This window comes from Coccinella septempunctata, chromosome 7, assembly GCF_907165205.1.
Source record: "Coccinella septempunctata chromosome 7, icCocSept1.1, whole genome shotgun sequence".
NCBI lineage: Eukaryota > Metazoa > Arthropoda > Insecta > Coleoptera > Coccinellidae > Coccinella > Coccinella septempunctata.
In genome coordinates, this window is record NC_058195.1 from 29851212 (window position 1) to 29878557 (window position 27346).

The window sequence follows — 27346 nt, forward strand, 5'->3', positions numbered from 1 at the left end:
TACAATATAAAATTATAATTTCAAAGTTCTTTAATTTCAGTTCATTGTCAGGCAACAATTTTTTCTAGTTGATTTGCTACTGACAAATTAGTGAAAGATTTTACGTAGGAGCAAATCGTTTATTTCAATTTTTTTATTGATTTTGTTCCAGAGATTGGGAGTGACAACCCTAAAAAGTTTCAGGAAATTCATTTTACTCACTTTTTGTACTAACAACTATTATAAGTAAATGTGATTCGATAATTCATTGTCAATAAAAAAGGAAATTTGGATAAAATAATCAATTTATTCACAGAATGATAATATGTGGGTACAACTGTTCAAAACAAAAAATATGGTTACATACTGCAGAAACTAATATTTTCACACCATCTACCAATTGATATCATCTTTCATCGGTTTTAAATGTTTCGGCATCGTCCTCTATCTCCAAAAATCCACTATTGAATAGGGTATCCTGTTAGTACTGTTTACACAGTGAAATAACCTATTCGACCCAATCCACCTAACTTTGTCTATATGTGGCTTCCATATTGCTTTCTCGCACAAATGATAGTCGAAACCTCATTGTCTCTTAGCGTTTTTTTATTAGTACATGTTGGTTTCCTGGAGAGTTTATGACTATATGAGGTTGAAAATAGATAATATGGATATTTCAGCTTCAACGAAGGATTGTTCCCACTATATTTCAATTATATTTGTTCATTAGTGATGCGGCCAATGCCTCCACATCTTTCTTGGACAAATATTTCGATATATGCTGTACACATAATGAGGGAAGTCTGCCATCGAGAACTGCATCTAAAAATTCACAGGCCTGCTCTTGCAACTTAAGCATTTTCATTGTCTTCGAAAATTTGTGCCGAATTTCTTTCCAGTAAACGGTGGATACTTCTTGTGAGAAAATGTTATCTCGGACACTAGCGCTACTTAGGTAATTGTTGACCTCACTTTTCTTGCCGCACAATATATGATACAGTGTAACCCAGTGTGTTTCGATTATTTCTGTGGATTTCAGACGGTTCAAATCTTCATCGTAATCACGGTATATTATTTGGAGGTTAACATCGGATGCTATTCTCTGGAAAACACTGTCTTCAACCATTTCCCCACAATGTTTTTTGAGGGCGATGTGCTTGATGAATATAGTGATAATGTCTGTCATTGGACGATTTCCAAGGAACAATCCTTCGAAAGCTGTAAATCCAATATGACTCCTCACGTCCATAGCAGCCCCTTCGCGAAGTAGAAGTTCGACCAAATACTTTTTTCCTTTACGGGAAGCAATTTGCAAGGATGTCTCACCAGTGGATTTATTCACATGATCGATATCACCGCCTCTTTCCAAGAATTTTCTCGCCAGATACAAGGCTACTTTTGCAGGGCATGAGCGAGAGGCTGCAATAATATGGAGACAGGTGTTTCCTTTTATGTTTGTGGCATTCGGATTCAAACCGTAATTCAGAAGTGTTTCAATAAAACTTACTTCTTGGGGCCTAAACTTCACCATTAAATGTAACAATGTATTATTCAAACGGTCAACGGCATCTGGTTTAGCACCATATTTCAATAGTTCTTTTAAGCATTCTTCTTTGTTTGTTGTATAAATACACAGATGAATTGGTTTGTACCCGTACAAATGGCATTCTTGCTCTAAATCAGCTCCGTACTCCACCAGGTGTTTTATCAGTCTGTAATGTCCGCATACCACTACGTGGTGGAGACAGTTATAGCCTGTACGATCTGTCAACTTCATATCCGCCCCCTTTTTCAATAACTTCAACATAGTCTGTTCTTGTCCAGCAAAAATTGAAGCTCTGAAAGCTGAGTTAATCCTTTCCTGGTATTTTTTCTTATTCACTTTTTTCCTCGATTCGTCTACCATATAGAGTATGGCGTTCTGTGAAAAAAATAATAACGAATTAATCGGGGATGAGTATTACTGATGAAATGGAAATAATTAAAATTACAGACTTATCGAACAAGTGTACGCAAAGTATGTACTTCGCAGGAGTTAAACAGTCCGCAAAATGCAATTTCGCGGCCGTCGCCCTTAGTAACGCCCACGTCAGTTTGACTTTTCAAAATTTTATTTCTACACAAATGCTAGTATACCGTAGTGCCCCAGACATTCCATAATTAAGAGTGTTTCACATAGTTAATAATTCTGATATGTAGCTTTCATCACAAATTTATGCATTTGATCACCTGTCAAAAATACCATGCTCACCAGATAACCAACATATTTTTTTTTCAAAAACATTAGTCACTTCAAGTATTTTCTACGTATACTACATCTTTTAACTTCCGAGGACTGCTCGAGACACTACGAATTGGAATATTGAAACAATTCATGAAGAGGCATAAAAGCCCATACGTATCCTGTTTGCCACTAGATGGAAATTTTCTGTTTCTACTGTGAATAAATTGTTATAACTTTCAGTGGCGTAGTGAATCAAGTCCAATTCAAATTGCTGTTGAATAAGTTTGAGTCCAGTGTACAGTGTAAAACTAAGAAAAATTGGTTAAGTGAAATATTGATATGAATTTCAATACACATTAGGTTTTACCATATATAAGGTGAATTCATTACACTGAAGATATTCATATCATATTTTTAAATTATCAATATTGAGTTGAATATTAATTTGAGATTAGAAAGAAGGTAAATTAAATTCAAGGCAGTTTTACATTTTGAGATGATTGTTGCATATTTCGATTCTGAGGATGATATGCCTCTTGTGCAACTCATAACAAAAAATAAGTAACAGAAAACTGAACTATTCACACTCAAAGGTAGGGAACATAACTTTTGAATTTTCAAAGCGCTCGAAGAATTATTCTTCAGAATCTCATGAATATTCAGACCGGAATCAACTTGGTCGTAAATGATCTCGAAATGAAGATAATGGGAAGAAAATTAGGAGAAGAATACTCAGAAATAGTGGAAAATCTTACGAGAGCAGTTCGAAAAAAATCATTCCAGCAAAATTTTTTGACGACAACATCGTATGCAAATGCCGTGAGGAATATCGAAAAAATATTTGCGTGGTTGAATCGAAGAAAATTTTTGAGTCATTTTGGAGACTGTCAGATTTTTGCAAACAGAATTTTTTTTTTCGTGGATTAGTAAAATCATTTAAAAATGAGTAAGTTTCTATTTGTTCCGAAAAAAACATCGACTGTAACAATTTTCTGCAAGAAACTTTTTTTCTCCAGAATTGGATGGAAAACCATAAGAGAATTTTGAATTATTTGAATTTGACGAAAAGGATATTTCAACGGTATGTGGAATTTCTTCTCAGAAATATACTCTGAACTATTCAAAAAGCACTTTTCCTATGTTGAAATAAAAATTAATATATCACGTAAAATATATGCATTTGATCCCAGTATCCAGAGTATTAAAAGGAAGTTGGACATTCTGTACACAGCTTCCTTAAGTCGATCAGAACTACTGAGAGAGTACAAGAAAGTTGAGAAGGAATATGATGAAACCATCTCCAAGTTCAAACACAAGCATTATGTAGCAAAAATCGAGAAATCTCATAATAAATCAAAAACAACCTGGAAAATTATCAAGGAATTCAGCAAAGACAAAAATAATACCTCAACTCTCACTTCATCATCAATTAATCCCAAACAGCTGGCAAACGTTTTTATAAAACATTTCCTCAACGTAGCTCCAAGCATCAACAATAAATACCCCAATGGTGATAGTAACATTAACATGACGACAGTCGAGAAATCATTGTTCATCTTTGAGGTAACTCCAGAAGAAATAGTAAAAACTATCAAACAAATAAAAACCAATCCTCTAGAGGCAACGATGTCATACCGATGAGTATAACAAGAAGAACTATACCTCCAGTTGCACTCATAATAGCAAGCATAATGAATAAAGCATTTACAGAAGGAATTTTCCCAGAGACACTCAAAATGGCAATGGTGAAACCTATATACAAAAAAGGTTCCAAAAAAGATTTAAATAACTATCGTCCAATGAGCGTGCTCTCATTTTGAGCCACACTTTTCGAGAAAGTATTAGTAAATCGATTAATCTCGTTTTTTAGGAAGCATAAGATCTTCTCAAGATATTAGGACGGCTTTGTAAATGGGAAAAGTACTGAAACAGCAATGTACGAGCTGATGCAAATGATACTTGATGGACTATATTGTGGAAATAAACCAGCTGCACTGTTTGCCATAAGCTTTCGACTGTGTAGACCACACTAGACTGCTCAAAAAGCTGGAACAATGTGGAATTCGCATCAACCAATTGAAATTGATAGAGAACTACCTGAAAAATAGAGCACAGAAGGTAATTATAACAACTGAGAATCACACATACTTATCTGTATGTATATCATACAGGAAGCATATTGGGTCCACTGCCCTTCATTATCTATATTAACGACATACCAGATGAGATAAAAACAAATAACCACGACATCAATTTTAACACTACTATTTATGCTGAGGATATAAGTGCTATAACAATCGGAAGAAGCATTCAAAGCGTGACACATAATTGTGAAACAATTATGATCACCATATACTACTTGACACTAGTACAGAACAATATCGTTTCGAAACATCGTTCACACGTATGTTTTATCGTTCCTCGCTGATTCGATTTTTCGTGGTCAAATAGGCGATTTTTAAATTTGAAATTTCACAGAGTTCATATGTGCACAACATTCTAGTGATATACAAATTTTTCCCGAAAATTTTGAGATAGTTCAGGTAATTGATGCAATTCTTTTTTATAACGAGATCGATTTCCATCATTACAATAAGAATAAGCTGCCAGCTGATTATCACTCAGATAAGAGGAAATTATTATTTGTTATCTAAAGCGACACACACACCTGCATACCATGTCGTCGGCAAATAAAGGAGATCAGAGTTGCCAAATCTGTGAAGACAACTTCATCGTAAATAATAAGTTCATTAAATGTGAATTATGCTCGTCTCAATTGCATGTGCAATGTTTGCGTTTTAAAGATCCTGTGATAAAAGCATTGTCAGAGGCGAGAAATCTGAGGTTTTACTGCGATTCTTGTGTTCCAATTGTTGATTCCAAGTTATCAGAGCCGCAACGGGATCTCGACAATCAAGCCCTCATTGCGGATTTGGGAAAATTAATTTCAAAGGCATCAGAATCGATAGTACAAAAAATGGTAAATGAAATATCCGAGCTGCGGACCGAGGTCCGTGTTTTGTAGGAAAGTAACGTCGACATGGTTCGGCTATTATCTTCTGAAGGTCAACATAGAACAATGGTAATAGAAAAAGTTCCAGTAGAAAAAGCTTCATTAGCCAATCGTGTCGAAGGAGAAATGCGACCAACAAAACCCAAAAAGAAAATTCTAAAGGTTGAACACGTATCGAAGAATGGAATGAAGACTACATCGAGCGAGCAGGGGATGTCTCTGGAGGATCCTCATAAAAGCTCAAAGTTTCAAAGGAAAAATGTTGAAACGACCAGAAGAGGTACCTCTCAACCCAGTTCATTAATCCAACCGGCACCAAAGGGAAGAAATTGGATATGGGTGGGAGGCCTTAATGATACTACTACTGCTCAGAACATAATCTCATATGCTAACGAGAGATGGCCGGTGAGGGGCATTCTGTGTTTTGATCTCAAATCAAAACGTGCCAAGAAATCTTTCAAGTTGGGAAGTAGAGATTTGGACCTTGAGGTATTGCTGGGAGCTGAACATTGGCCGGAGGGAACGCTTATACGGCCATTTCACACGGAACGAAGAGGAGCTGGCCCATAGATCATCTATTCATAAGGTTCAAGTAGGTAGTTTTAAGATCCATTGCTATTACCAGAATGTGAGAGGCTTAAGAACAAAAATTGTTAAATTTGCTAAGTCAGTATCAAATGTTAATTTCGATGTAATACTGCTCACGGAGACGTGGTTAAATTCAAGTTTTAATAACGCCGAACTTGGTTTAGACGAGTACTGTATATATAGAAAAGATAGAGACGAAACTAATAGTGAAAAACAGGGAGGTGGTGGGGTCTTGATTGCCGTAAAGAGGCATATTTGTTCTCGACAAATATTTCTTGGCCGCTCTAATATTGAGCAGGTATTTGTAATGATTAGTATTGCATCGAAATGTTTTTTGTTTACTAATGTATATATCCCACCGAGTTCAGCAGCATCTCAATATGCTACACATTGCGAGGATCTTGAGGGTATTTTAGAGCAGTATCCTTCTTGCCAATTTATCTGCTGTGGGGACTATAACATGCCTGGGGCTACTTGGGACTTCGATATGTTAGGGGTTGGTAGGGGATCTTCCAACCAGGGGATCCTTAGTTCAACTATGTCCTCTCTGGGTCTATTTCAGATGAATCACATAAAAAACTCTAACGATATTTCTTTGGATCTTATATTTGCACCTCAATCAGCTATTAAAATAGAAGAGTCAAACGATATTATAATATTTTACCTTGCGATTTACATCATCCCGCACTATATTTTTCTTTTTTTAGTGAAACAGCTCCGGAGGTTTTAAAATCAGTTCACACCTTTTATGATTTCAAAAATGGCGATTATGAGAGTTTAATATCATATTTGGATGAAGTTGACTGGTCAGTCTTACGGGCATACAAGGATATCGAGAGTTGTACCGAGGGATTCTACGAAATCATTATGAACGCTATCAAGTTATATATCCCTGAAAATGTTAAAAAAGTTTTTACTTTCCCATGTTGGTTTTCCACCGAGCTGAAAAAATTGATTTCTGAAAAAAAAACACCTTCATAAAAGATATAAACAAACTAGAAGTTTAGACGATTATTTTTTGTTCACAAGACTGAGAGGCCAGTGTAAGGTGGAAACTGATAGATGTTATAGAAAATATGTTGAATCGGTTGAACTTGAAATTTCCACTAACCCCAGATATTTCTGGAAATTTATTAATGATAGGAAAACACAGAAGGGTTTTCCCAAATCTATGTAATTGCGACATGAGGTGGCGAACGATGATGTGAGCATTGCAGATCTTTTTAGAAAATACTTTTCTGAAATATATAAAATGTCAAAACCTGATATGTCACGGGTTGTATGTTTCGATAACACAGTCGACGTTAGGGTTGGTAATTTCTGTGAAACGGAAGTTCTTGATATTCTCAGCACACTTCCAGAGAAAAATGATGCTGGACCAGATAAGATTTCCGCACTGTTTCTTAAAAAGTGCAGATATGTTTTGTCGGTTCCCCTGGTTTTTTTATTCAATTTGTCAGTTGAATCAGGAAAATATCCAAGCCTCTGGAAATTAAATTATATCACTCCAGTATTCAAGTCAGGTGATTCTGGTGATGTGGGGAACTATAGACCAGTAACAAAAAGCTCCTATATTCCGAAAATTTTAGATACGTTAATAACTAATAAAATGACACCAATACTCAAACATATTTTTATTGAAGAGCAACACGGATTTATTGCCGGTAGATCGGTTACAACAAATTTGCTTGTTGTATGTTTCATAGACTTGATACAGTCAGCATTCGTCGAGAAGGCACAAGTTGATGTAGTCTACACCGACTTTGCCAAGGCTTTTGATAGGGTACCTCATTGGCTTCTCATTGCCAAGCTCAGAGCTTTGGGCTTCAGGTCACCCCTAATCGAGTGGATTTCAGATCGTTTAATTGGGTTGACACAGTTCGTAAAGATTTCTGATGTTTTTTCGGAAGGTATTGAAGTAATTTCTGGCGTCCCGCAAGGATCACCTTTGTCGCCTCTTTTATTCTTGTGCTTCATCAATGACATAAAATCGGTCATAAAATTTTGTCACTTTCTTCTGTTTGCGGATGACATGAAACTGTTTCGGCCGAGGGGTGAACCGGTCGTGAATTGTGGTGTACAAATTGCAGGAATTGTCATGAATTGAATTGAATTGCCAAGAATTGTTGAGAATTGTCATGAATTGCCAGGAATTGTGGTGAATTGTCAAGAATTGTTGTGAATTGCCAAGAATTGTGTGAATTGTCAGGAATTGTTGAGAATTGTCGAGAATTGTGGAGAATGGGCTATTTTTCTAAATTTCAAAATCTAAGAATTTTTATAACTCAAATACATATATCGAAATTTATTTTTTTAGAATTTCAACACATTGCATTCGGTCGGAAATTGTGATTTCAGAAGAGCTCTCTTATAGAACATGGATATGTTCTAAGGAATTCAGAAATTTTTTTTGTAATATGTGGATATTTCGGTGGATATGGAATTCTATATTTTCTTAATCGGTTTCACTGGTGTCGAATGGACAAAAATTACTAGACTATAGTAATGGCATTCTACGTTACACGCTTTTACACAATCGAATGTTTATTAAGTTTCGAAGGGTGTATATCTGAATTTTGAAGCGAATCTCTTACGTGTTGGATAACTAATGGAAATGGGTTTCCATAAATAATTTGAATTCGATTTTGGAGTTTTAGGAAACTTGCCCACCGCCGTAAATTATAAAGAATTGTTCTGAACTATTAATTTCCGTGAATTGTTCGAAAATTCTCATGAATTGTCTGGAATTGTTATGAATTGCAATGCATTTTCTAATTGTTGGGCGATTCGCTGTCTTGCAATTCACAGGTGTCCAACCTGTCCAACTATTAGGACGCAGAAAGGGAGGTTTGCACATGTATATGGACATGTATATAGTCATATTCATGTAGACATGTATATAGTCGCATGCCGGCTCAATAGTGCAAACTCCGAGTTTAATTTCTGTATTTTGTGATTTGAATTAAAGTGATATAAGATTGAGCAGGTAAGAATAATACAACATCAAATTTTTTCATTATTTCTTATTGATACACAATAATTTCCTACGGGTGTGAAGCCAGGTTTCTTTCATCCACAGTTACAATCTGTCAACGCCGCGCTCTAAGGATAACTGTATTGTTCAGTATACAATTCTTACAGTTCTGAAAAAGATATTAATGCTCGTTTTAGGATTTGAGTTTCTCTTGGAAAAAGAATGAGATATGGTGCAATCGGATATTATTCATACCTTGATTTATACCAATGAAAATCATCAAAACTCATTGTCATGCAGCCCGTACGGGCCTGGAGGGATTCAAAGTTAAAAATTTAAAATTTTCTCGAGACATGTGCATTCTTGAGAATAGAGTAAATTGGTTCGATATAACATTTTACATCATGAACAGTCATCAAAACACATTGTTAACCTGTACAGGGACTATTCACCAACAATATTGGTGAATATTGGTCCCGATCTCTTTGCGTTCAATAGCAGGTACCTGAAACGATTCCTTCCTGGTTGAAACCGTTTTATTACTCTGTTGGGAACATTGAACTAAAGAAAGTTCTTTCTTTAGTTCAATGGTTGGGAATAACCCATTAAAATCATTGTTAAGAACGGGCGTTCTTTCTTCAATGCATATCATATAATTTTGGTTATTTCAACCTCATTTTTAACACTTTTATAATTTCTGAGAAGATGTTAATTCGAAATGTCGGTCTATATCGGTATATCGATTGCAATAATGTCAATTATATATTCACAGCTTCTTCCCTCTCAACCTGACAAAGATCATTCGGAGGTTCATCTAAGACTTGGAGACTCGCTTGCAGATGTCTCTCCAAGTCTAAAATAAAAATTATTTGTCTAATGTTTGTAATCAATAGAGCTTTAGTAATGTAATAATTAAGGTTCGCGTTGAATGAATTCCTAGATATGTAGGTACACACTAAGGATTACCGAATTGGGCAATTCGGAGAGGGATATATTTTTAGTTGATTAATCAGTGAAGATGAATTAATAATATTAATAATTGTTTTCAGCACTCAAAAAGTAGACATAGATATTTCAGCACGTGTGTCGAATCTCTTGATGGTTATTCTGTAAGCTCTTTGTTATTCCATATAAATTGAACGAACAACTTTCATGAGAACACAATCTTGATTTCAACGCACCATGTTTCTGAAACCTGGTAAGTTGTGTTATTATTTTGTAGTACTTCACATACTTTCATAAAATTCCATAAAATAACTCGACATGTTGATGTATGATTTAAAATTAATAGCTTGCACAGTAACCATTTTTTTCAACTGCTGGATCAATTTGCGTTTGATAGAAGGTACTGATTCAAAAGATTCCACCTAGAAGTATTTCTTCGCTTCATAAAATTTTATAACTCAATTTGGAAAAACCTACAAAAATTGTCGTTACGAACGGGTACGCTCTGTTGTATTCAATATTAGGGTTGCCCATTTTGACCAAAAAGATTTTATGCACAGAATAACTCTAGAGCCATTTGCTGAGGGAATTTTAAAAATTTACCTGAATGTATTTTTTCGGATCATACAATTTTATACCTCAATTTGGAAAAATCCAAAATTGTCGTTATGGAAGGGAATGCTCTTATCCTATATTAGGTCGTTTTCACAACATTTTATTCAATTGAATTTCAAAGTTGTTTGAATCAGCCTATATAACTATATAACTATGTTGATGAGGGGAGGTTAATAGTACATCAAACAATGAAGTATAGGATATCCATGGATAGAAGCAATTTCTGTAAGCTAGCCTCAGTTAGCCTTAACTACTATCTGGCTATATCTATAACACATATTATTGAGTGGTTTCAGACCTCTCATAGTGTGATGTGAAGAAAATTCCCAAAATATATATTCAAAAAAAAAATACATAACTATGAATTGTATTGAATTGTCCTGAATTGTATTGAATTGTCATGAATTGTATTGAATTGTCATGAATTGTATTGAATTGCCATGAATTGTATTGAATTGTCCGTGAATTGCCGTGAATTGCCATGAATTTTCATGAATTGTGTGAATTGTTGAATTGTCTGAATTGTTTTATATGCTATTATAGGAATTGCGTGAATTGTCTGAATTGTGGTGTACAACATTTTCATGACCGGTTCACCCCTCGGTTTCGGCTTATAAGATCACTAACTGATTGCCTGTTACTTCAGAGAGAAGTCGAAAACGTTTTGGAATGGTGCGTACAAAATGAGTTAGAAATTAATGTGGAGAAGTGTCAGACTATGCGATTTTCCCGGTCTAATTCGGTGGTCTTGTTTGATTATTCAGTAAATGCGTGTATATTAAAGTCGGTTAGCACAGTGAGGGATCTTGGGGTATTGCTAGATACAAATTTGAGTTTTATAGAGCACATAAATTACGTATCATCAAAAGCTTTAAGAATACTAGGCTTCATTAAAAGACATATGCAGGACTTTAATGTCTCTTCTATTAAGACAATGTACATAGCTCATGTGAGAAGCATTGTTGAATATTCATGTGTGATATGGTCACCTCACTATGTAGTGCATATACAAGCCATTGAAAGGGTCCAGAATAAATTTTTGAAATGGATAGGATACAAATGGGATTAGCCACTGATACTATTCATTATGAGGACATTCGAGATGAATTATCCCTTACATCCCTTGAAACGAGACGTCATAACTTTGAAATAATGCTGGTTTACAAGATTTTGCACAATTACATCGATTGCCCATATCTACTACAGAGGATACATTTAAACGTTCCTCAGAGAAGTCTCAGAACTTGGGAACAATTTAACATAAAGTTTTGCCGAACCAATTATTTGATGAATAATCCTCTTGATAGAGCATTGCGGGCTGCTGGTTCGGTGGAGATAGATCTTTTTCATGTTTCAATTTTTCAACTGAAGAATTATTTTAGGAATCTTGAGAGTTTTCACTGATTTTTGTTCATTTCTTCTGGTTGATATTGTTGTAGGTTCATTGTAAATATGTAAAAGGGCTAGTCCGTATATAATTAAATAAACAAATAAATAAATACAAAATACATGTGCATGAAGATTTACAATGGGTTACCCAAACAGTTTCATTTGATAAAAAATTTAATATATTGAAAAACAAATAATGAAATTTTTTGCTGAACATTGAACGATACAATTTATCAGAATATTTTTAATCTTGTAGAGTTAAACTCACAGCAACCTTGTAACAAGTAATCATTGAGATTAATCGTCTTATTTCCTATTGTTGTATCACAATAATTGTAGGAATTGAAAAAACATTATTATATTATTATTATTATCATCTAAGATGGGCACGGGTACCCCATCAATACCAGTACTTTTTTATTTTTTAAGTCATTCACAAAGCTAACAAGTTCCTCTTTCACAACAGGATAAAAAAAGAACGTGGTCCCAGACAAAGCCGAAGTCGTACACGAAGATTACAAAACATTTCCATAATAATTTTGGAGACTTCTTTCAACATTCGAAGCGAAATCTGTAATTTTATACCAGAATAATTTATTATCAATGCTGATAATTAAAGTAACTTTCAAATCGAAAGAATTCAGTGGGTCATCAAGAAGATGTTTACATGAGGGATTTGACTGGAGATAATCGATATTGACTTCCCTACCGAGAAAGATAACATCAGCAATTTTGTTACAATGAGTAACAACAAAAGCAAGTCGTTCCACAAACAAAGGAATATTTTCTTACAATCAACTTTTGTAAGTTCAATTTGCGTGATTCTGTTTTCTCGAATCAAATTGATTTATGAAATATTACACTGTCATATAATAGTGTAGTATTGTCTTTTTGTGGATTTTATTCTCTATACATAGTTTTTTTTCTGTCCATTGATTATTTGTGTTCTCTTTCTATAGAATGTTTTCTTGATTTAACTTCAGTTATTTTTATACGGCTCCTGCAGATGAGCTATTATTGGCTCGAAAAATATTGAGCAATCAAAAATTATCTAAGTATTTATCTGGTACAGTTCATTCAATCTTGAGAAACATGAAATTCCCTAACGCCGGCCTTTGAATAAAAACCTTAATTCAGCCGGCTAATCTCAAGTTTATGCTTCAGCTGTAACATATACATACGTATATTATGTACTATTTACTTCAATATCCGGTGGTAGAACTGGAGGATTGAAAATTTTCTACTTCTATTTCTGATTCATATTTTTCGTGAAATGGTTCAAAGGAAGAGAAGTTCCATCAAACAAAAAACCTATTTTATGCTTTCTCATTATACAGAGTGATTTGATTGTTTTGTGTCACACTGTGCAAAAAAAATTTTATATCAATCCAAACTAGAATATAAAGGAGTTTAAAGAATCGATATTGGAGTGAAATCGTAATTTAAAAAAAAATTAAGCAGAAGATCAACAATAACTATTATCGAAATTTTCGATGAAATTTACAATACCGGTTAAAAAACATGAATTTCAAAACAAAATATACCATTTCTTGGAGGACGCGAAAAGAATAATCATTTGTTAAATTTGATATACCATAACGGTAAAAGACAATCGATGCTCATCTACAGAATGGGAATTTCAAATGTACAAAGTTCACTCCTTTTGAGAAATTAATCCTTATATTGATGAAGGTTTTAATTTCATTACATCTAGAATACTTTCGTGCAAAAATTTACTCGAATAAAACTATGAGTAGATTTCATAAAAATGAATTAGGCTGCGGAATATCAACATGTTCTCACAAATTATCAATTCACCCGAAGAACGATATGAAAATAAATAATTAAATCAGTTTATCTGTTTATCATATTTAGTATTAATATGTTAGTATTGAAAAAAAAATTATTCGGATTTACCTTATTGACAGAAACCAAAACTATTAAAAACGTGAAAACAACGAGTGCTACACTGAAAAACAACATTTTGAAACCACCAATAACTTTAGACATGTACTAACACAGAACACAAATACCCTGTACTAAGCAGTGTAACTTTCTCGTTTCGCAAATAATCTCATCACATTCCTGTTCAGTAGTGAGAATTCTAAAGATTCTTTTTCTTCTTCTTCTTTTTCGTCCGAACAATAATGAACTACGGTTCCTTGGATTTCATGCAAATTGTTAACTATGACTCATTCAAGAATGGGCCATGAAATTTCGAATTATACCTGAGCAAGCTTACCTTCATAAGCTGAAGTTGAAGATGTTTTATTTTGAAATAGATATTTCAGGCTACTACACAACTCCTCTTTATTCAAATTTGAGACAGGAAAAAGTGAGAAATAAATGTATATTACTGAACTTTTTGAAGCTGAATCATGAATCTCGGAATGTTTATTTATTTCCGAAAACTCAATATGTCTCTTTCACTGCATTTGTTCGGCCTAATAATTTGTTGAGTTATGAAGAATTTTTTCTCTTTAACCGAACTTTTGCAAGAAGGGGTGGAATGTTGAGGAGTTGAAAAGAAAAAAGTTATCCAAAGCTTTCCTTGGAGATTCCTCTTTACAACAATAAAAGTCTCGTGAAAATCGCTTTGGCGATTTTTCAGAACGATATTCGAATATTATTACAGACTGATGGTTCCAACAAGTTTGCTGCAAACATGGATATCAACGCGACACATGCCGACACAGGGTGATTATTGGAGTCTACGGCCCGGTTGCTCAGTTCGGAATTAAAGTTGGTCTTAGATTAATTTTGACATTTTCGTTTATTTCTGTCAGGTTAATTTAGGATCAACTTTGAGGCTATCAAAGGTCATATCTACTCGTATATATGAGAAACGCGATATTGAGAACATTGCAGATTATAGACCCGTCTCTCTGCTGAGTGTGTTTTCAAAATTTTTCGAAAAAGTCATAGCTGAAAGGACGCTCTCATTTTTGGATAAATTCAACATCATATCTACTTGTCAGCATGCTTTTCTTAAGGATCGTTCGACGCAGATGGCTACCACTGAACTGCTCAATTTTGTGTCTCTCAATACAGGCAAGCACGTCGCCGGCTTCTTCTTTGATCTCTCTAGAGCAGGGGTACTCAAACTGTCGATCGCGATCGACCGGTCGATTTTTGAGTCGATCTCATAAAAAATAGGCCGATTATCATCTACAGGGTGAGTCTTTGAATCGTACAAATATTTCAAAGGTAGATTCTTGAGGTCAAAAGAAACACTTTTTTTCGCCATATTTTCCGAATCGGCTTGGTTCAAAAGATACAGGCTGTGGAATAACCATATAAAAATGTTCAGTTCTATCTCACAAACGGTTTTATCTAATGAAATGTGTTTTGGAATATAGGTTTTCATTCATTCGATTAATCTTTTCCGAACACAAGATGTCACCCATGTCTTCCATTTTCTCATTATAAGCATTTCGTACCCTCAAAATATCAAAAATTCAAAGAATACAACTCTTGAAGCTAAGTTGGACGCTATCTAATGAATATTTGAACGTTTTATATAATAAAAGTATTCCTCATATTTTCTCATATACTGCGCAGTTTTCGTGTAATTTGATGTTCAAAAATTGAAAATTATCTGTGAAGTTTGAAAATTGAGTACTTTTGCTGAATACAACTCTGTTCAAAAGATCCACAGATGTGTACTTCCTGGGTGGGGTGGGTTCCTCAGGGATCCGTGTTGGGACCTCTCATCTTTATTTTGTTCATAAATGACCTACCCAGGAGTATAGTTTCAAAAATATTGACGATCTTTGCTGATGATACATCGATGGTGGTCTTGGCGCAGTCCTTCGAGGAGCTCGTAAACCTCTTGAGAGGTTTTTTGCAGATGTTTATTGACTGGTGCAAGCGCAATGCCTTAATCGTGAATGTTGATAAAACTGAGTGCATATATTTCAGACTGAATAGCTGTAACGACCGAAAAATAGAAGTTCAATTTGATAACATCAGGATCCAACAACTGAATGCATAAAATTCTGAGTGAGCGCGGTATTTCAATACCGCGATTTTGGAACGGTATTTTAGAGTAACATTGTCGCACGTAAACGTAAAGTAACCGGTTCCAAAGTAACGATAGTTACCGACCACTCTGACCAAAAAAAGTCAAAAAGTATTTATTTAGAGAATTATGTACAGAGTTGTTAGATAGGCTAGTTACAAATTTGCCTTTCCATTTGGTGGAGAAAGTACAAACAGTTCCTGCATGTATATGCTCACACTGTTGTTTGGAAGGAACATGGTTCTGTTGAACCTTACAATAGTTAAAAATGAATTGGTTTTAAATTGATTTACATAGAAAAATAGTTTTTCTCGTTTTGTTTTGGTTATGTGATTTACAGGACCACTCTGACCAGACTTTGACGGGTGATGAGGTGGAACGTGGAACGAAAGTTATGAGGCGCGACGGGCGAACGGGGCGACGCTACGCTACAAGGTATTCCGGTATTCGCATTTCACAGTCGCAACGAGTAAAACTTCAGTTTTTGGCTTTGGTATTTATTACCTGCCGGGGCGGGAACTCGATGTTGGTGAATTTCAAACTGACTTCGTCAGTTCTAGTGTCTAAAGTGTCTACATCGTTATTCGTTTTCGTTATCGTTACTCAATTTTTCAGTTACATTTTTACAGGAATTAGGAAGGAGTATGAAAAAATATGAACAGATTCCGAAACTCATTTCATATCTTATATAATATAAATATGTATCAGATAATTAGACATTAATATAGATAACCTCAGTGTAGGAAAGTGGTCTTCTATAAGAAATATACTAATTTTCTGGTTTCTATTTATCTATGATGACTCAAATTGAACTCATCATTTGAAGAATAAAAGCTAAAAAAATATCCAATGGTAGTAATGGTACCTAATTTTCAGCCATGAATCTTTCAGCGAAATTAAATCTAAAAATAAATGAAATGAAATATCCATCGGTATTTGAATTTCACTGGGATTTGAGCATTATTGATACTAGTGCGAAATATGGATTGTGAAAATGCTTCAGAATGAGCTTTTTTTAGAAGAAGCCCATTTGGTCTTTGGTCAGCTTCAAAATGAGTTTGTTCTATAAAAAAAAAATAAGAATGCTCTCCTATATATACCTGTATTGATAAGCTAAAGATGATACGAAAAACATATTACTTGGGAAATATAAAGAAAAACGAATAATAGGGAAATTTTAATGATGAAAAAATAAAAAACATCACATTTATAATGATATACATCTAAGAAAACTGATATTTTATTATAGTGGAATAAAGTATGAGAAACAATCTGGAATCGAAGGAACAATATATAAATAATAAATATAATAATAAAATAATAACAATATGAAAAATTTTATTCTTTATTGCTATTTATGAATAATATTTTTTTTACTTTGTCACTTGTCAATTTATTCCTCCTATCAGATAAAACTATTCCGGATTTAGAGAAGAGTCTCTCGCAGGGAATAGAAGTTGCCACTATAAATAATTTTTCTCTCGCAATTTGACTCAGATTTGGGAAGTTATGGCCGTTATTTTTCCACCAAATAAGAGGATTCTATCTCCTCGGAATCGGAGGCTCTTGTGATATCGTTGAACCTCAATGATGGCCTTTGATTGGAGGTTTCCTATAGGTCGGAGACATAGACATATTATTATTATAATTTTAAAGGTCTATGGTCGGAGAGTGGCAATTTTTTTGTCCAAACTACTCTATATAGAATTTTGTTCCGAATTTTCGACAGAAACGGTTTGAGTCTCCTCTATGTTTTTATTTTCGTATAGTTTCTCTTTGATAGCTTCAATTGCCGCTCTTTTGGCTCTTTTTCCAACGCTATCAGTGGAAAAAGCTATATTTTTAAATCTCGGATCTAAAAAAGTAGGGAGAGTAAAGGATATGCTACTCTCCAAACCGCCCAGTTTTGTGTTAATTCCATTAATTATGGAAGAAATTACCTTCTTCGATATTCTTAAATACTCCTTTTTGTTGAGATCTGTATAGACACTCGACAGTTCAAATGATAAAACAATGTGGGCTACCGTTTTTACTCTCACCAGCTGGCGCCACTGTAGCGTGAGGTCCTTGTCAAAGACGACAAAGTTTGTAATCTGTTATTGTTTTGAATTTTAGATCCAGTTAAATATTGTGTGAACGAATATTCAATATTTAATAGCGTGCAAATTTGAAATATCAAGTATGCCTCAATGTTGTGCAGTCCCGTTGTGCTCGGAAAAAAAAGGCGGACATAAGTTTCCTACAGAACTGTCTTAAGGCAGTGGTTAATAGCGATTCGCAGAGACAAATATACGCCTTCAAAACATTCGCGTGTTTGTAAAAAATATTTTGAACCCGACGATTTATGTTTTACCTAAAGATTCGAATACAGAAAATCGTAAGTAATTTTTTTTTTCTTTCTATATTACATGCTCATACTTGCTTCAGACAGTTGGTTCACTCTAACCTTTAAAACTGAGCAAGTTTTGCATATTTTCATGTCTTCTAATCTCTTGTTAAAGGTTTTTCCTCTCCTCCTAAATTGAAACCGAAAGCAGTGCCTAGTCGATATGTCGCAGAACATGGGTGCTCCTGCACCAGCGGTATAGGGAGAAACCAATCTTTCTAATTTTTTTAAAATATTTATTAAACAGGTTGCCAGTTATTGCCTAGTCATCAGACTTAGCTGTTTCCTCTCAAGGGCCAGGAGTTTATTGACCTCAGGTCTATATATATATAGATATATATATATATATAGTTATAAAGTGTTAATACCACCTCCAAAATAGTAACTCGTTTAACGCTCTCACCTCATATATATCGATGTCACCTCCGAAATCGGAGGTGACAACGTTTTGCCTTGTTTTTTAGCTTGTTAGATTCAGGAGGCTTCAGGGACCAACATATCAAAAAATCGTTTTGAGGTCACAACGCACCCCCTTTATGTACTGAACAATCTTTTAGTTCGAGTGTATATCACTGGCGCTAGTGTGCTGAGCTGTATATCGGAGAATTACTCTGAAGGACTCTTTGCTCGTTTGCACCTCCGAAAATGGCAACGTTGTACTGTGCAAGCAGATGTAGACAGGCGGAATATCAGTATACGGAGGAATTAAGTAATGAGAGGCGCAGCGCGTTTTCTCCTCCATTATTGCAAGCCAGGCGGCATATCTCAACGATTTTTTATCGCATTCCTTTGTAGGGGAAAGAATCACGTGGAAGAGAACCAATCTTGGCTCTCTCGAATGGGATTATGACTGTTTATATTTCATCGTGCGTATATCTATGCATCCGTTGAACTTCTTTCATCTCAAGCTTACACTAATAATTCTGAATTTGGCGAACTATTTCATTACCTATCTGAAAACGAATCGATTTGAGTCTTGTCCATAATGATATTTCTTCTCTCTATGGAAATGATCCATATAGATAATACTACCTATTAGTATAACGAATAATCAGTATTGTATCATTGCATATAATAAAATAACCTGTTCAGAGAGAAACATTTTTTGGATAAGAAAATTCAGATGTTAATGGTGATGAATATTCAAGGACAATGAGCCAATCCGAAAATTTTCATTTCAGAATCAGGAGAAAAAAATGCTACAAATTTCACAATATCACAGAAATGAACAACGTCGGCTAAACCGAATGTTTGACATTGTGTTATTTCAAATGGAACGCTCTTTATATTTTTCTTGAATCAGATTTCTCAAAGATTTTGAGGAATCCTTTGCTCAGAAACATCTCTTTTATTATCGATTATGTTTAAATATTGGATTTTCCCAAAAATTTTAAGAGCTTGTAGCATCTCTCTGGTTTAAATATTTCAGTGATGTATAATAAAGAAAATTACCAATTATATCGAAACAAGTAAGATTTTATGAAGAATTCGCCAAAACAGATTTGCATTTTTCGATAGATCATACAGGGTGTAAGGGAAAAAATAAACAATATTGAAGTCTTTGGAAGGCCTCGAGTCAACATATTTTGAAATTGCAACCATATTATTGTCAAGATATAATGAATCTTCAAAATGAAGTTAATAATATAGATACATACTCGGATACATATGATTGAGATACAGATGATTGATTAACTTCTACTATCTAAAATAAAAAGGTACATAGATAAAATATAGCTATATACAGGATATCTGTAAACAAATGCGAAGGAATAAGGGAGATGATTCCTTAATGAAAATAAGTGGGGGTATTTCCTGTAAATTTTCCAAATCGACAGACCTTCCAAGATACAGCCTTTGGAAGGCGATGACGAGTTTACAGTTTTTAATTTTTTTCACAGGTTCTAAAAAACACTGAGTCATAAAACTATACATATTATGAAGCACTGAGTAGATTGTTTCCAGTTTCAACTTCGGCAAGCTCGTAGTTTAGGCGGTAAATTGCTATCGATTTTTTCAATGTGTCTCTCCCTTAAATTCAAAAATTTCTGTGAAAATGTTGAAATTTGAGTTATTATGCTATTGTCATAGAAGTATACGAAACTAGCAGGTCGGGGGATCCAAGATTTCGGGCCGATTCACCTCAAAAAAACATAATAAAATGAATTTCGTGAATACCTACCGAGGCTGAAAACCACTATTCTCCGCTATAAAAAATTAGTATTATTCCAATAATATACCGACTTAATGAATGCTACGTTGCTATTACTATAAGGCCCGGTTGTTCAGTTCAGGATGAGGCAGAGATTTAAGATGATCCTAGATAATCTGACAGAACGGAACTGAAATGTCAAAATCAATCTAGGATAAACTTTAATCCCGAACTGAACAACTGCTATACATGTAGAGTTTCGGATTTTGCGAGAATCTACTGCTTTTTCTTCAAAACAACAACTGCGCTGAAGGAAATGTGATTGACTGTTATCTATATCATTTACATCATTATTTGCCGAACTTCAGAGTTCTGAATGAATTAAAATCTAAACTTGAAAATATACGAGATAATTTTCGCAAGAATTTCAATGAAATCTGAAAATTTTCATCATTCCGGACATCAATAATTCTCGAAATCATCCATGCAATAAATTCAATTTTATCCAATATAACACGCAAAACGAAATGTTATTCGAACTCGGCATCTTGAGCAATTCGTTCCTAAAAAGCTCGAATCAGGTAGAAAAGTTTGAACCCTTCGTATCAGCATTAACACGTGTTTTGCAGTAAACAGATGCCGATTTCGTTTTCAACGGGCCATGTAACTAGGGTCGGCGTTGGGTGAAAGGATGAACGGTTCTTACAACAAGAAGAATTTGAATTTTCATATGACGGTGAGGGCATTCGTTTTAAAATTTTCAGAGTACAAGGAGTATACAGGGTGTTTCACGAGTAAACAGACAAATGAAAACCGTGAATAGAGGGCATTGAGCTGAGTTCAGAATCATACCATATACAAGGTGTTCCAAAACTAGTGAATCAAACGTCACACCACGATAGAGTAAACCAAATATTATCGAATGACACCAACATTAGTTCGACGAAAATGTACCGTTTCCAAAATAATCAGAATTTTATTAAAATACATAAGGTTGCCGATTTTCGAACTATTTTTCTTAATAACAGGGCCAGTTTGTGAAAAAGGATATCGATTTTAAATTATATTGAAGTAATATTATTGTTTCATCTCCCCTAATTGAAATTATTTCAAGTAGTTAATCGATAACCATAACCTAAGTAAATGTAAATTAAAACAATTGTTTTTTCTACATGATTTTTAATACTCAGAATAAACAGGGGTGATAATATGGGAGAAAAACGCTATCCTTAATAACAAATTGGCCTTGTGACTGAAAAAATAGTTCGAAAATCGGCAACTTTAGGTTAGGTTTTTTTTGAAACGGTACATTTTCGCTCAACTAATGTTGGTGTCATTCGATAGTATTTGATCTACTCTATCGTGGTGTGACGTTTGATTCAATAGTTTTGGGGCACCCTATATATAGGTTTCTTCGGGGTTTTTTGAAATTTCTCGAATTTCCGTTTGGCTATAACTCCTGAAATTCTGATCAAGTCGACTGAAAATTTATAATTAGCCTTGAGTTGTTAATTTCATTGAAACAGAGCATTAAAATTCGACAAAAATCTGGACCGGGCTCAGTGAGGCTTTACTTAACTTCAAACTCATAAAAACACCGTGTATGTAGTTTTTTAATCATAATTTCAACTTTTTCGTTATCTGCATTATTATTGTCTCAAAATGAATTGATTTTTGGGTTGCCCCACCTGTTGATCATGTTATAGAAATAATTGTTTTGGTCAGACGCCTCTAAGGAATAGAGCACTTCATGAAAATGTATTTAGAAATCCATAATTGATTTTTTTTCAAAGAATATTCTGTTGAATGTGTTCAACAATTATACCATATTCGGTCTTCAAAATACTCTTTCACAAGGATAAAATGTTTCAAAATTGATAATATCCAAATATGGGTGGAAAAACTACGCAATCTTGAAACTAAAAATTAAAACTTGATCTTCAGAATGAATCTATTTTTCTATGGACAACTAGTTGTGTGAATAAAAACAAAGAAAGAAATCGCGGGGTGTCAGATCTGGAGATCTAGCAGTCCAATATTGTGGTCCTACCCTTCTAATAAAATGACCTGAAATACTGATAAATACTTTTGCTGGTGCATGAATATCATCAATGTTTCAATAACAAATTGTAATAAGACCAGAACAATCCATAGATTTCCATAGATCCAATAATGACTATAACGGAATCAGTAAAGAATTCGAAAGTGCATTTATCACACTTATTCGAAGTGCCAATCATTACTTCAGTTCCACGTTGTCCATAAAAAGCGATTCATTCGGAAGATATCGAATTATAATTATTATTTTCATGATCATGATAGGGTAGTTTTTTTATTTTTGTTTATTATCAATAATAAAGCTTATTATCACTGTTAATCACTTATCTGAATAACCAGATATGCTATAAATATCAAAAACAAATGCAAGACATATATTGAGAACGAAAAAATTCAGTTGAACATTTCCAATTCCATTTTTAGATTTCCTCAGTTGATTGGCGATCATATTCATCCCATTAATTAATGTGAAGTAAAAGTCAATATGCAGCGCTGTTTTTTCCAGACATTTCACGATCAAACAATTATTCATTAGAAATAATCTGAAAAGGCATACCAAAGTTTCATTGATTTTGAGAAAATCAATGAAGATACCTGAAAAATTCAAAATTATGACGAGAAAAACTACAAACAGAGTGTTTTGCATGAGTTTAAATTTGAATATATCCTCAATGAGTCCGGTCCTGTGTTCGTCAACTTTTAATGTTCTGTTTTATTGAAACTTAGAAGTTTAAGCGGATAATGAATTTTTAGCCGAATCCAACTAAAATATTTGGAGTTATGGCCGAACAAAAATTAGGGAAATTTGAATAAACTCCTCTCTATATCGGAAACGGAATGTCTAAGACACACATATGAGGTGTTTTTGAACTGAGCTCAATGCCCTCTATTCACGGTTTTCGTTTGTCCGTTTACTTGTGAAACACCCTGTGTAGTGAAAAATTTCAAAAGACTCCTCGAGCAATTAAGAAATGCCATTAAATCAAGGAGTTTCTTTTGAACCGCTATGATGAAAAATGTCAATATCCAGTTATTATTATTATTTGGGGTGATTCATCGAAAATCCCCAATATCTCGAAAACCAAGGCACTTTTGCCAAACGTAAAATATATTTATTTGAACCCCCATAGAGTACTCTACCCGCAGGCTCCATATTATCCATTCATTACGCCACACCCTGTATAATTATAATTATTATATCAATGTACTGAAAATAAACAGACATGAATACTAGGCAGTTGTTTTGTTTGAAGGTGAAGCTCCTGTTGCTTCAAACTTCTTTCAATTATTTTGACTACCATTCACGCAAGATGATTTTTGTTGAGGAATTCAACATTCTCGTAATTATCCGTTCATTTCTTCAAGAGATACCCATTCCCTACCACCTATGAGTATTCAATTCAATGCTAACACTGCATCAAATGCATTTCATCCTCGGGTTGATTTTTTTGAATTCTACAACTGATGTAACGTCTTCAGCCTTCAGCCAAAGAAAATAAACAACAGTAACTCTCCTCAAGCTACTGATTACTTCTATTTTCCATGTAAATAAATAGATTTGGTATGTCTTCAATCAGTTTGTATAAATGTCAATTATGTTCGTTACATATTTTCGACGCAATATTTTCCGAAGTGATTTGACATTGTGATGAAATACGTAATTACTGAGAGTCTCACGTAGAACGGACTACGTAGCATTTATTTAAAACTCAAAAATGTTTTGACAAGCGTCTTAACCCAACATTTTCGTACCATACAGAGTGAAAGGTATTCAATTTCCATGGCCAATCCTGTGCTAAAATGAAAGTGAATGAAGTATAGAAGCTGAAAGTAAAACGTATATCTTTGTTGATTCATTCGGGAAAAACATTTCAATGGAGTTCCTCATGTCGTGAATATAATGCCCAAAATTTAGATAACTATTTCATACCAGAACAAATTCGGTAAAATTGTCTTTGGAATTAATCTCATATGTAACGAAAAATTTCATTGTCATGTATCATTCATTTTAGGACCTATACGGTATTAAACTCCCCTATCGGACGAAGTATCGTAGACATAGCCTACTTATTCAAAACTGTTGATATTCATGAAGAAAAGATAATAATTTCTGTCCAAATTCATTTACTCCGAATCCTTATCAATCAATTATTAGCGTATGAAGTTTATTAATATCAGTATCGTTCTCGAACTATTTACAGGTTTCAGTATGTGTGAATGAATCGGAAGAGCAGCTGTATATGAGTAGAATTCAAGCTGCCCTACTTTCTGTCCTCCTGAAATCTGACAACGTTGCGGGAGGTGAGAGCGCACTACTAATAAGAAATATATGCGGAGGTAGTAAGGTCTGATTCGTTTAAAGAAAAATTTTTCAATGAAAATCTTTTCCCCTCTTTAGGTACCCCTGTTATTTACCTTCCCCTCTACATATATAAGCAAAAATTATTCCAATTAAAAAACTCCTTCACCCGGAGGTCAGGTCGCCCAATGAACTTAACGGAGGTAACAACGAACTACGGGTTCATATATATATATATATATATATATATATATATATATATATATATATATATATATATATATATATATATATATATATATATATATATATATATATATATGTATATATATATATATATATATATATATATATATATATAGTATCAACTCAACAAGTTGATACTCTTTTATTGTATGGTACCCCGTTACATAAACCTCTGCTGAAACTCATACACGTGCTACATTGTTTGATATCCTACCTAACCTAACCTAACCATAAAAAATTTATTTCCAGACTTTTGAAGAAACTTGTGAAGAGATAGAAGTTGAAAATTCAACAAAGTGTTTATGCAAATGTAATGAGGTCTCAACTTATTGTATGTATTCGTCAGAACATGAGAGCAACCGAAAAAGCTCCGTAAACATGTTTCGGATAGAAAATCTTAAGGAGAAGCCTGATGTCGTACAATTTTACACTGGTATCGAAAATTATGAACATTTTATGTTTGTATTCAACCTTTTTGGAGATGAAGTGAACCATTTAAAATACTACCCATCATTACAACCAGCTCGGGGAAGACATGCATTGGCACCATGTGATAAATTTCATCTAACCCTAGTTAAATTGCGAAGGAATATGTGCAATATAGAATTATCGTTCCATTTTGAAGTAAGTCAAACTCCAGTTTGTAAATACTTTATAACATGGATTAATTACCTCTACTGCAAATTCAAGGACCTGAATTTATAGGTACCAAAGGAAACCATCGATAAGAATGTGATGTTTGGGAAGATTACTAATACCTGTACAATAATTATAGATTGTACAGAAACAAAAATAGAAAAACCGCAAAATCCAATCTCACAACAGGCTACTTATTCCACTTACAAATCCGCCAACACATTAAAAGTATTGGTAGGAATATCAGGATCTGGATGTGTAACCTTTGTGTCAGATGCATATGGTGGATCTATTAGTGACAGAGAACTCTTTGAAAAATGTGGTTTGATTGACTTACTTCAAAAAGGAGACATAATTCTTGGGGATCGTGGTTTCAATATTCAGGATCTTGTTTCTCATATGGACGTTAGGGATAACATGCCGCAGTTTCTGCCAAAAGGCAATAATCAGTTTGAAGCACATCAGCTCAGAAAGTCTAAAAAAATTTCATCTGAACGTATAAATGTCGAGCTACAAGGTTTAGGAAAAACTTTCAAAATTCTCAGTAATAAGTTGTCATCTACTTTAGTAACACTTGGAGGAAGAATTATATTTGTGTGCTTCATGCTGGCAAATTTCAGGAAAAACATATTGTGAACATGAATTTTCTTCATTTAGTAAGGCTACGAACGAAGCCTTACTTCTCTACAATTCGCCACACTGCTCGCATGAATTGCATCAGGTTTTAATCCATATAATAACCTGCATAAAAATACAGGGTTGCGTTCACAAACTTACTCTGAGTAAGCTCTGATTACTCGAAGCGTTCACAAACGTACTTTTAGTTCCTCTGAGTATGGCCATACTCATACTCTACTCTCGGAGTAAGTTTGTGAACGTACCCCAGTTATCTTAAAAAGGTAGTTAATTTATCTTCAACTTTACTGAGAAGTGGACCAAATGTTTTTCTGGTTCTACGTAAATATTCGTAGGGCTCTAGTCGCTAAGCAAGCCGCCTTTCTATGCGGACGTAACCTTACTGAGGTTTTTCCCTAAGCTCTTGTATCATACACCAAATTTTATATGCTTATAGTTACCTACCTCAATAAATTCATCTCTTATTGAATAAGGACATTTTACCTCCAAAATGGTTAAGCTTCCAATTAATCCATCAGGTGAAGCTCCAATATGTGGATGTTCATTGGAAATGAAGAATCCACAACGTTCCACTTTATTGTGAGATATAGATTCGTACGAATCAATTGCTGTGCTCTCTTTTGAATTTCCCCATTCTGTTGCTTCACTTTTGAATTGCTTGGGACACAAAATATCTTCAGCATATTTCACTCGATCTCTTCTCTCTGTGAATTTGCAGATATTGTGAACATGAGAACTAGTTATCCTCAGACTTCGTTCTCTATGCCAAATTTTATTTTGTGCCTGTTTTCTAGTTTGCTGCTCTATTAAACAGGCTTCTTCTGGAGTAATCTAAAATGTTACAACATAATAGTAAAGTAACATATGATAATCAATGTGTAGCCTGGTTCGAGATACTATGGGTACCTGAGACTTTGAACAATACATGAATATTGTATTTGTTCAAACTTTCTGAGTTTATCCAGAAACATCTCAGAAGCTAATCGAAACATCCAGAGCCAGAACGAACATTCATGTCCAACACACAAATGTTTGTCCTTCGGTGTGAATTAAAACCCACAAGCTTCAGCGCAGAAGCCATTTTAAATAGATAATGAGTATTAATAGTGCATGTAGGAAGTAGGGTGATTCACAGTGATGCTATTCAGGATGTATTGGTTCAGGATAGGTAATTTCAGGTAATGA

At 34.2% G+C, this 27346-nt stretch overlaps 1 protein-coding gene across 2 annotated transcripts; it reads right to left on the bottom strand.

The window, feature by feature from the left end:
• Nucleotides 1-417: 417 nt before the first annotated feature.
• Nucleotides 418-27346, bottom strand: LOC123317974 (E3 ubiquitin-protein ligase HACE1-like). 2 transcript variants are annotated; one of them, XM_044904614.1, is made up of 3 exons: nucleotides 27068-27346; nucleotides 26645-26992; nucleotides 418-1900 (listed from the first exon to the last, which is right to left on the bottom strand). In XM_044904614.1, exons 1-3 carry the CDS (start codon nucleotides 27086-27088, stop codon nucleotides 689-691), a joined length of 1581 nt encoding a protein of 526 aa, XP_044760549.1. In that variant the 5' UTR covers nucleotides 27089-27346; the 3' UTR covers nucleotides 418-688. The 2 variants fall into 2 exon arrangements, with proteins under 2 accessions (XP_044760549.1, XP_044760550.1); XM_044904615.1 differs by lacking the exons at nucleotides 26645-26992; nucleotides 27068-27346 and adding an exon at nucleotides 13645-13774.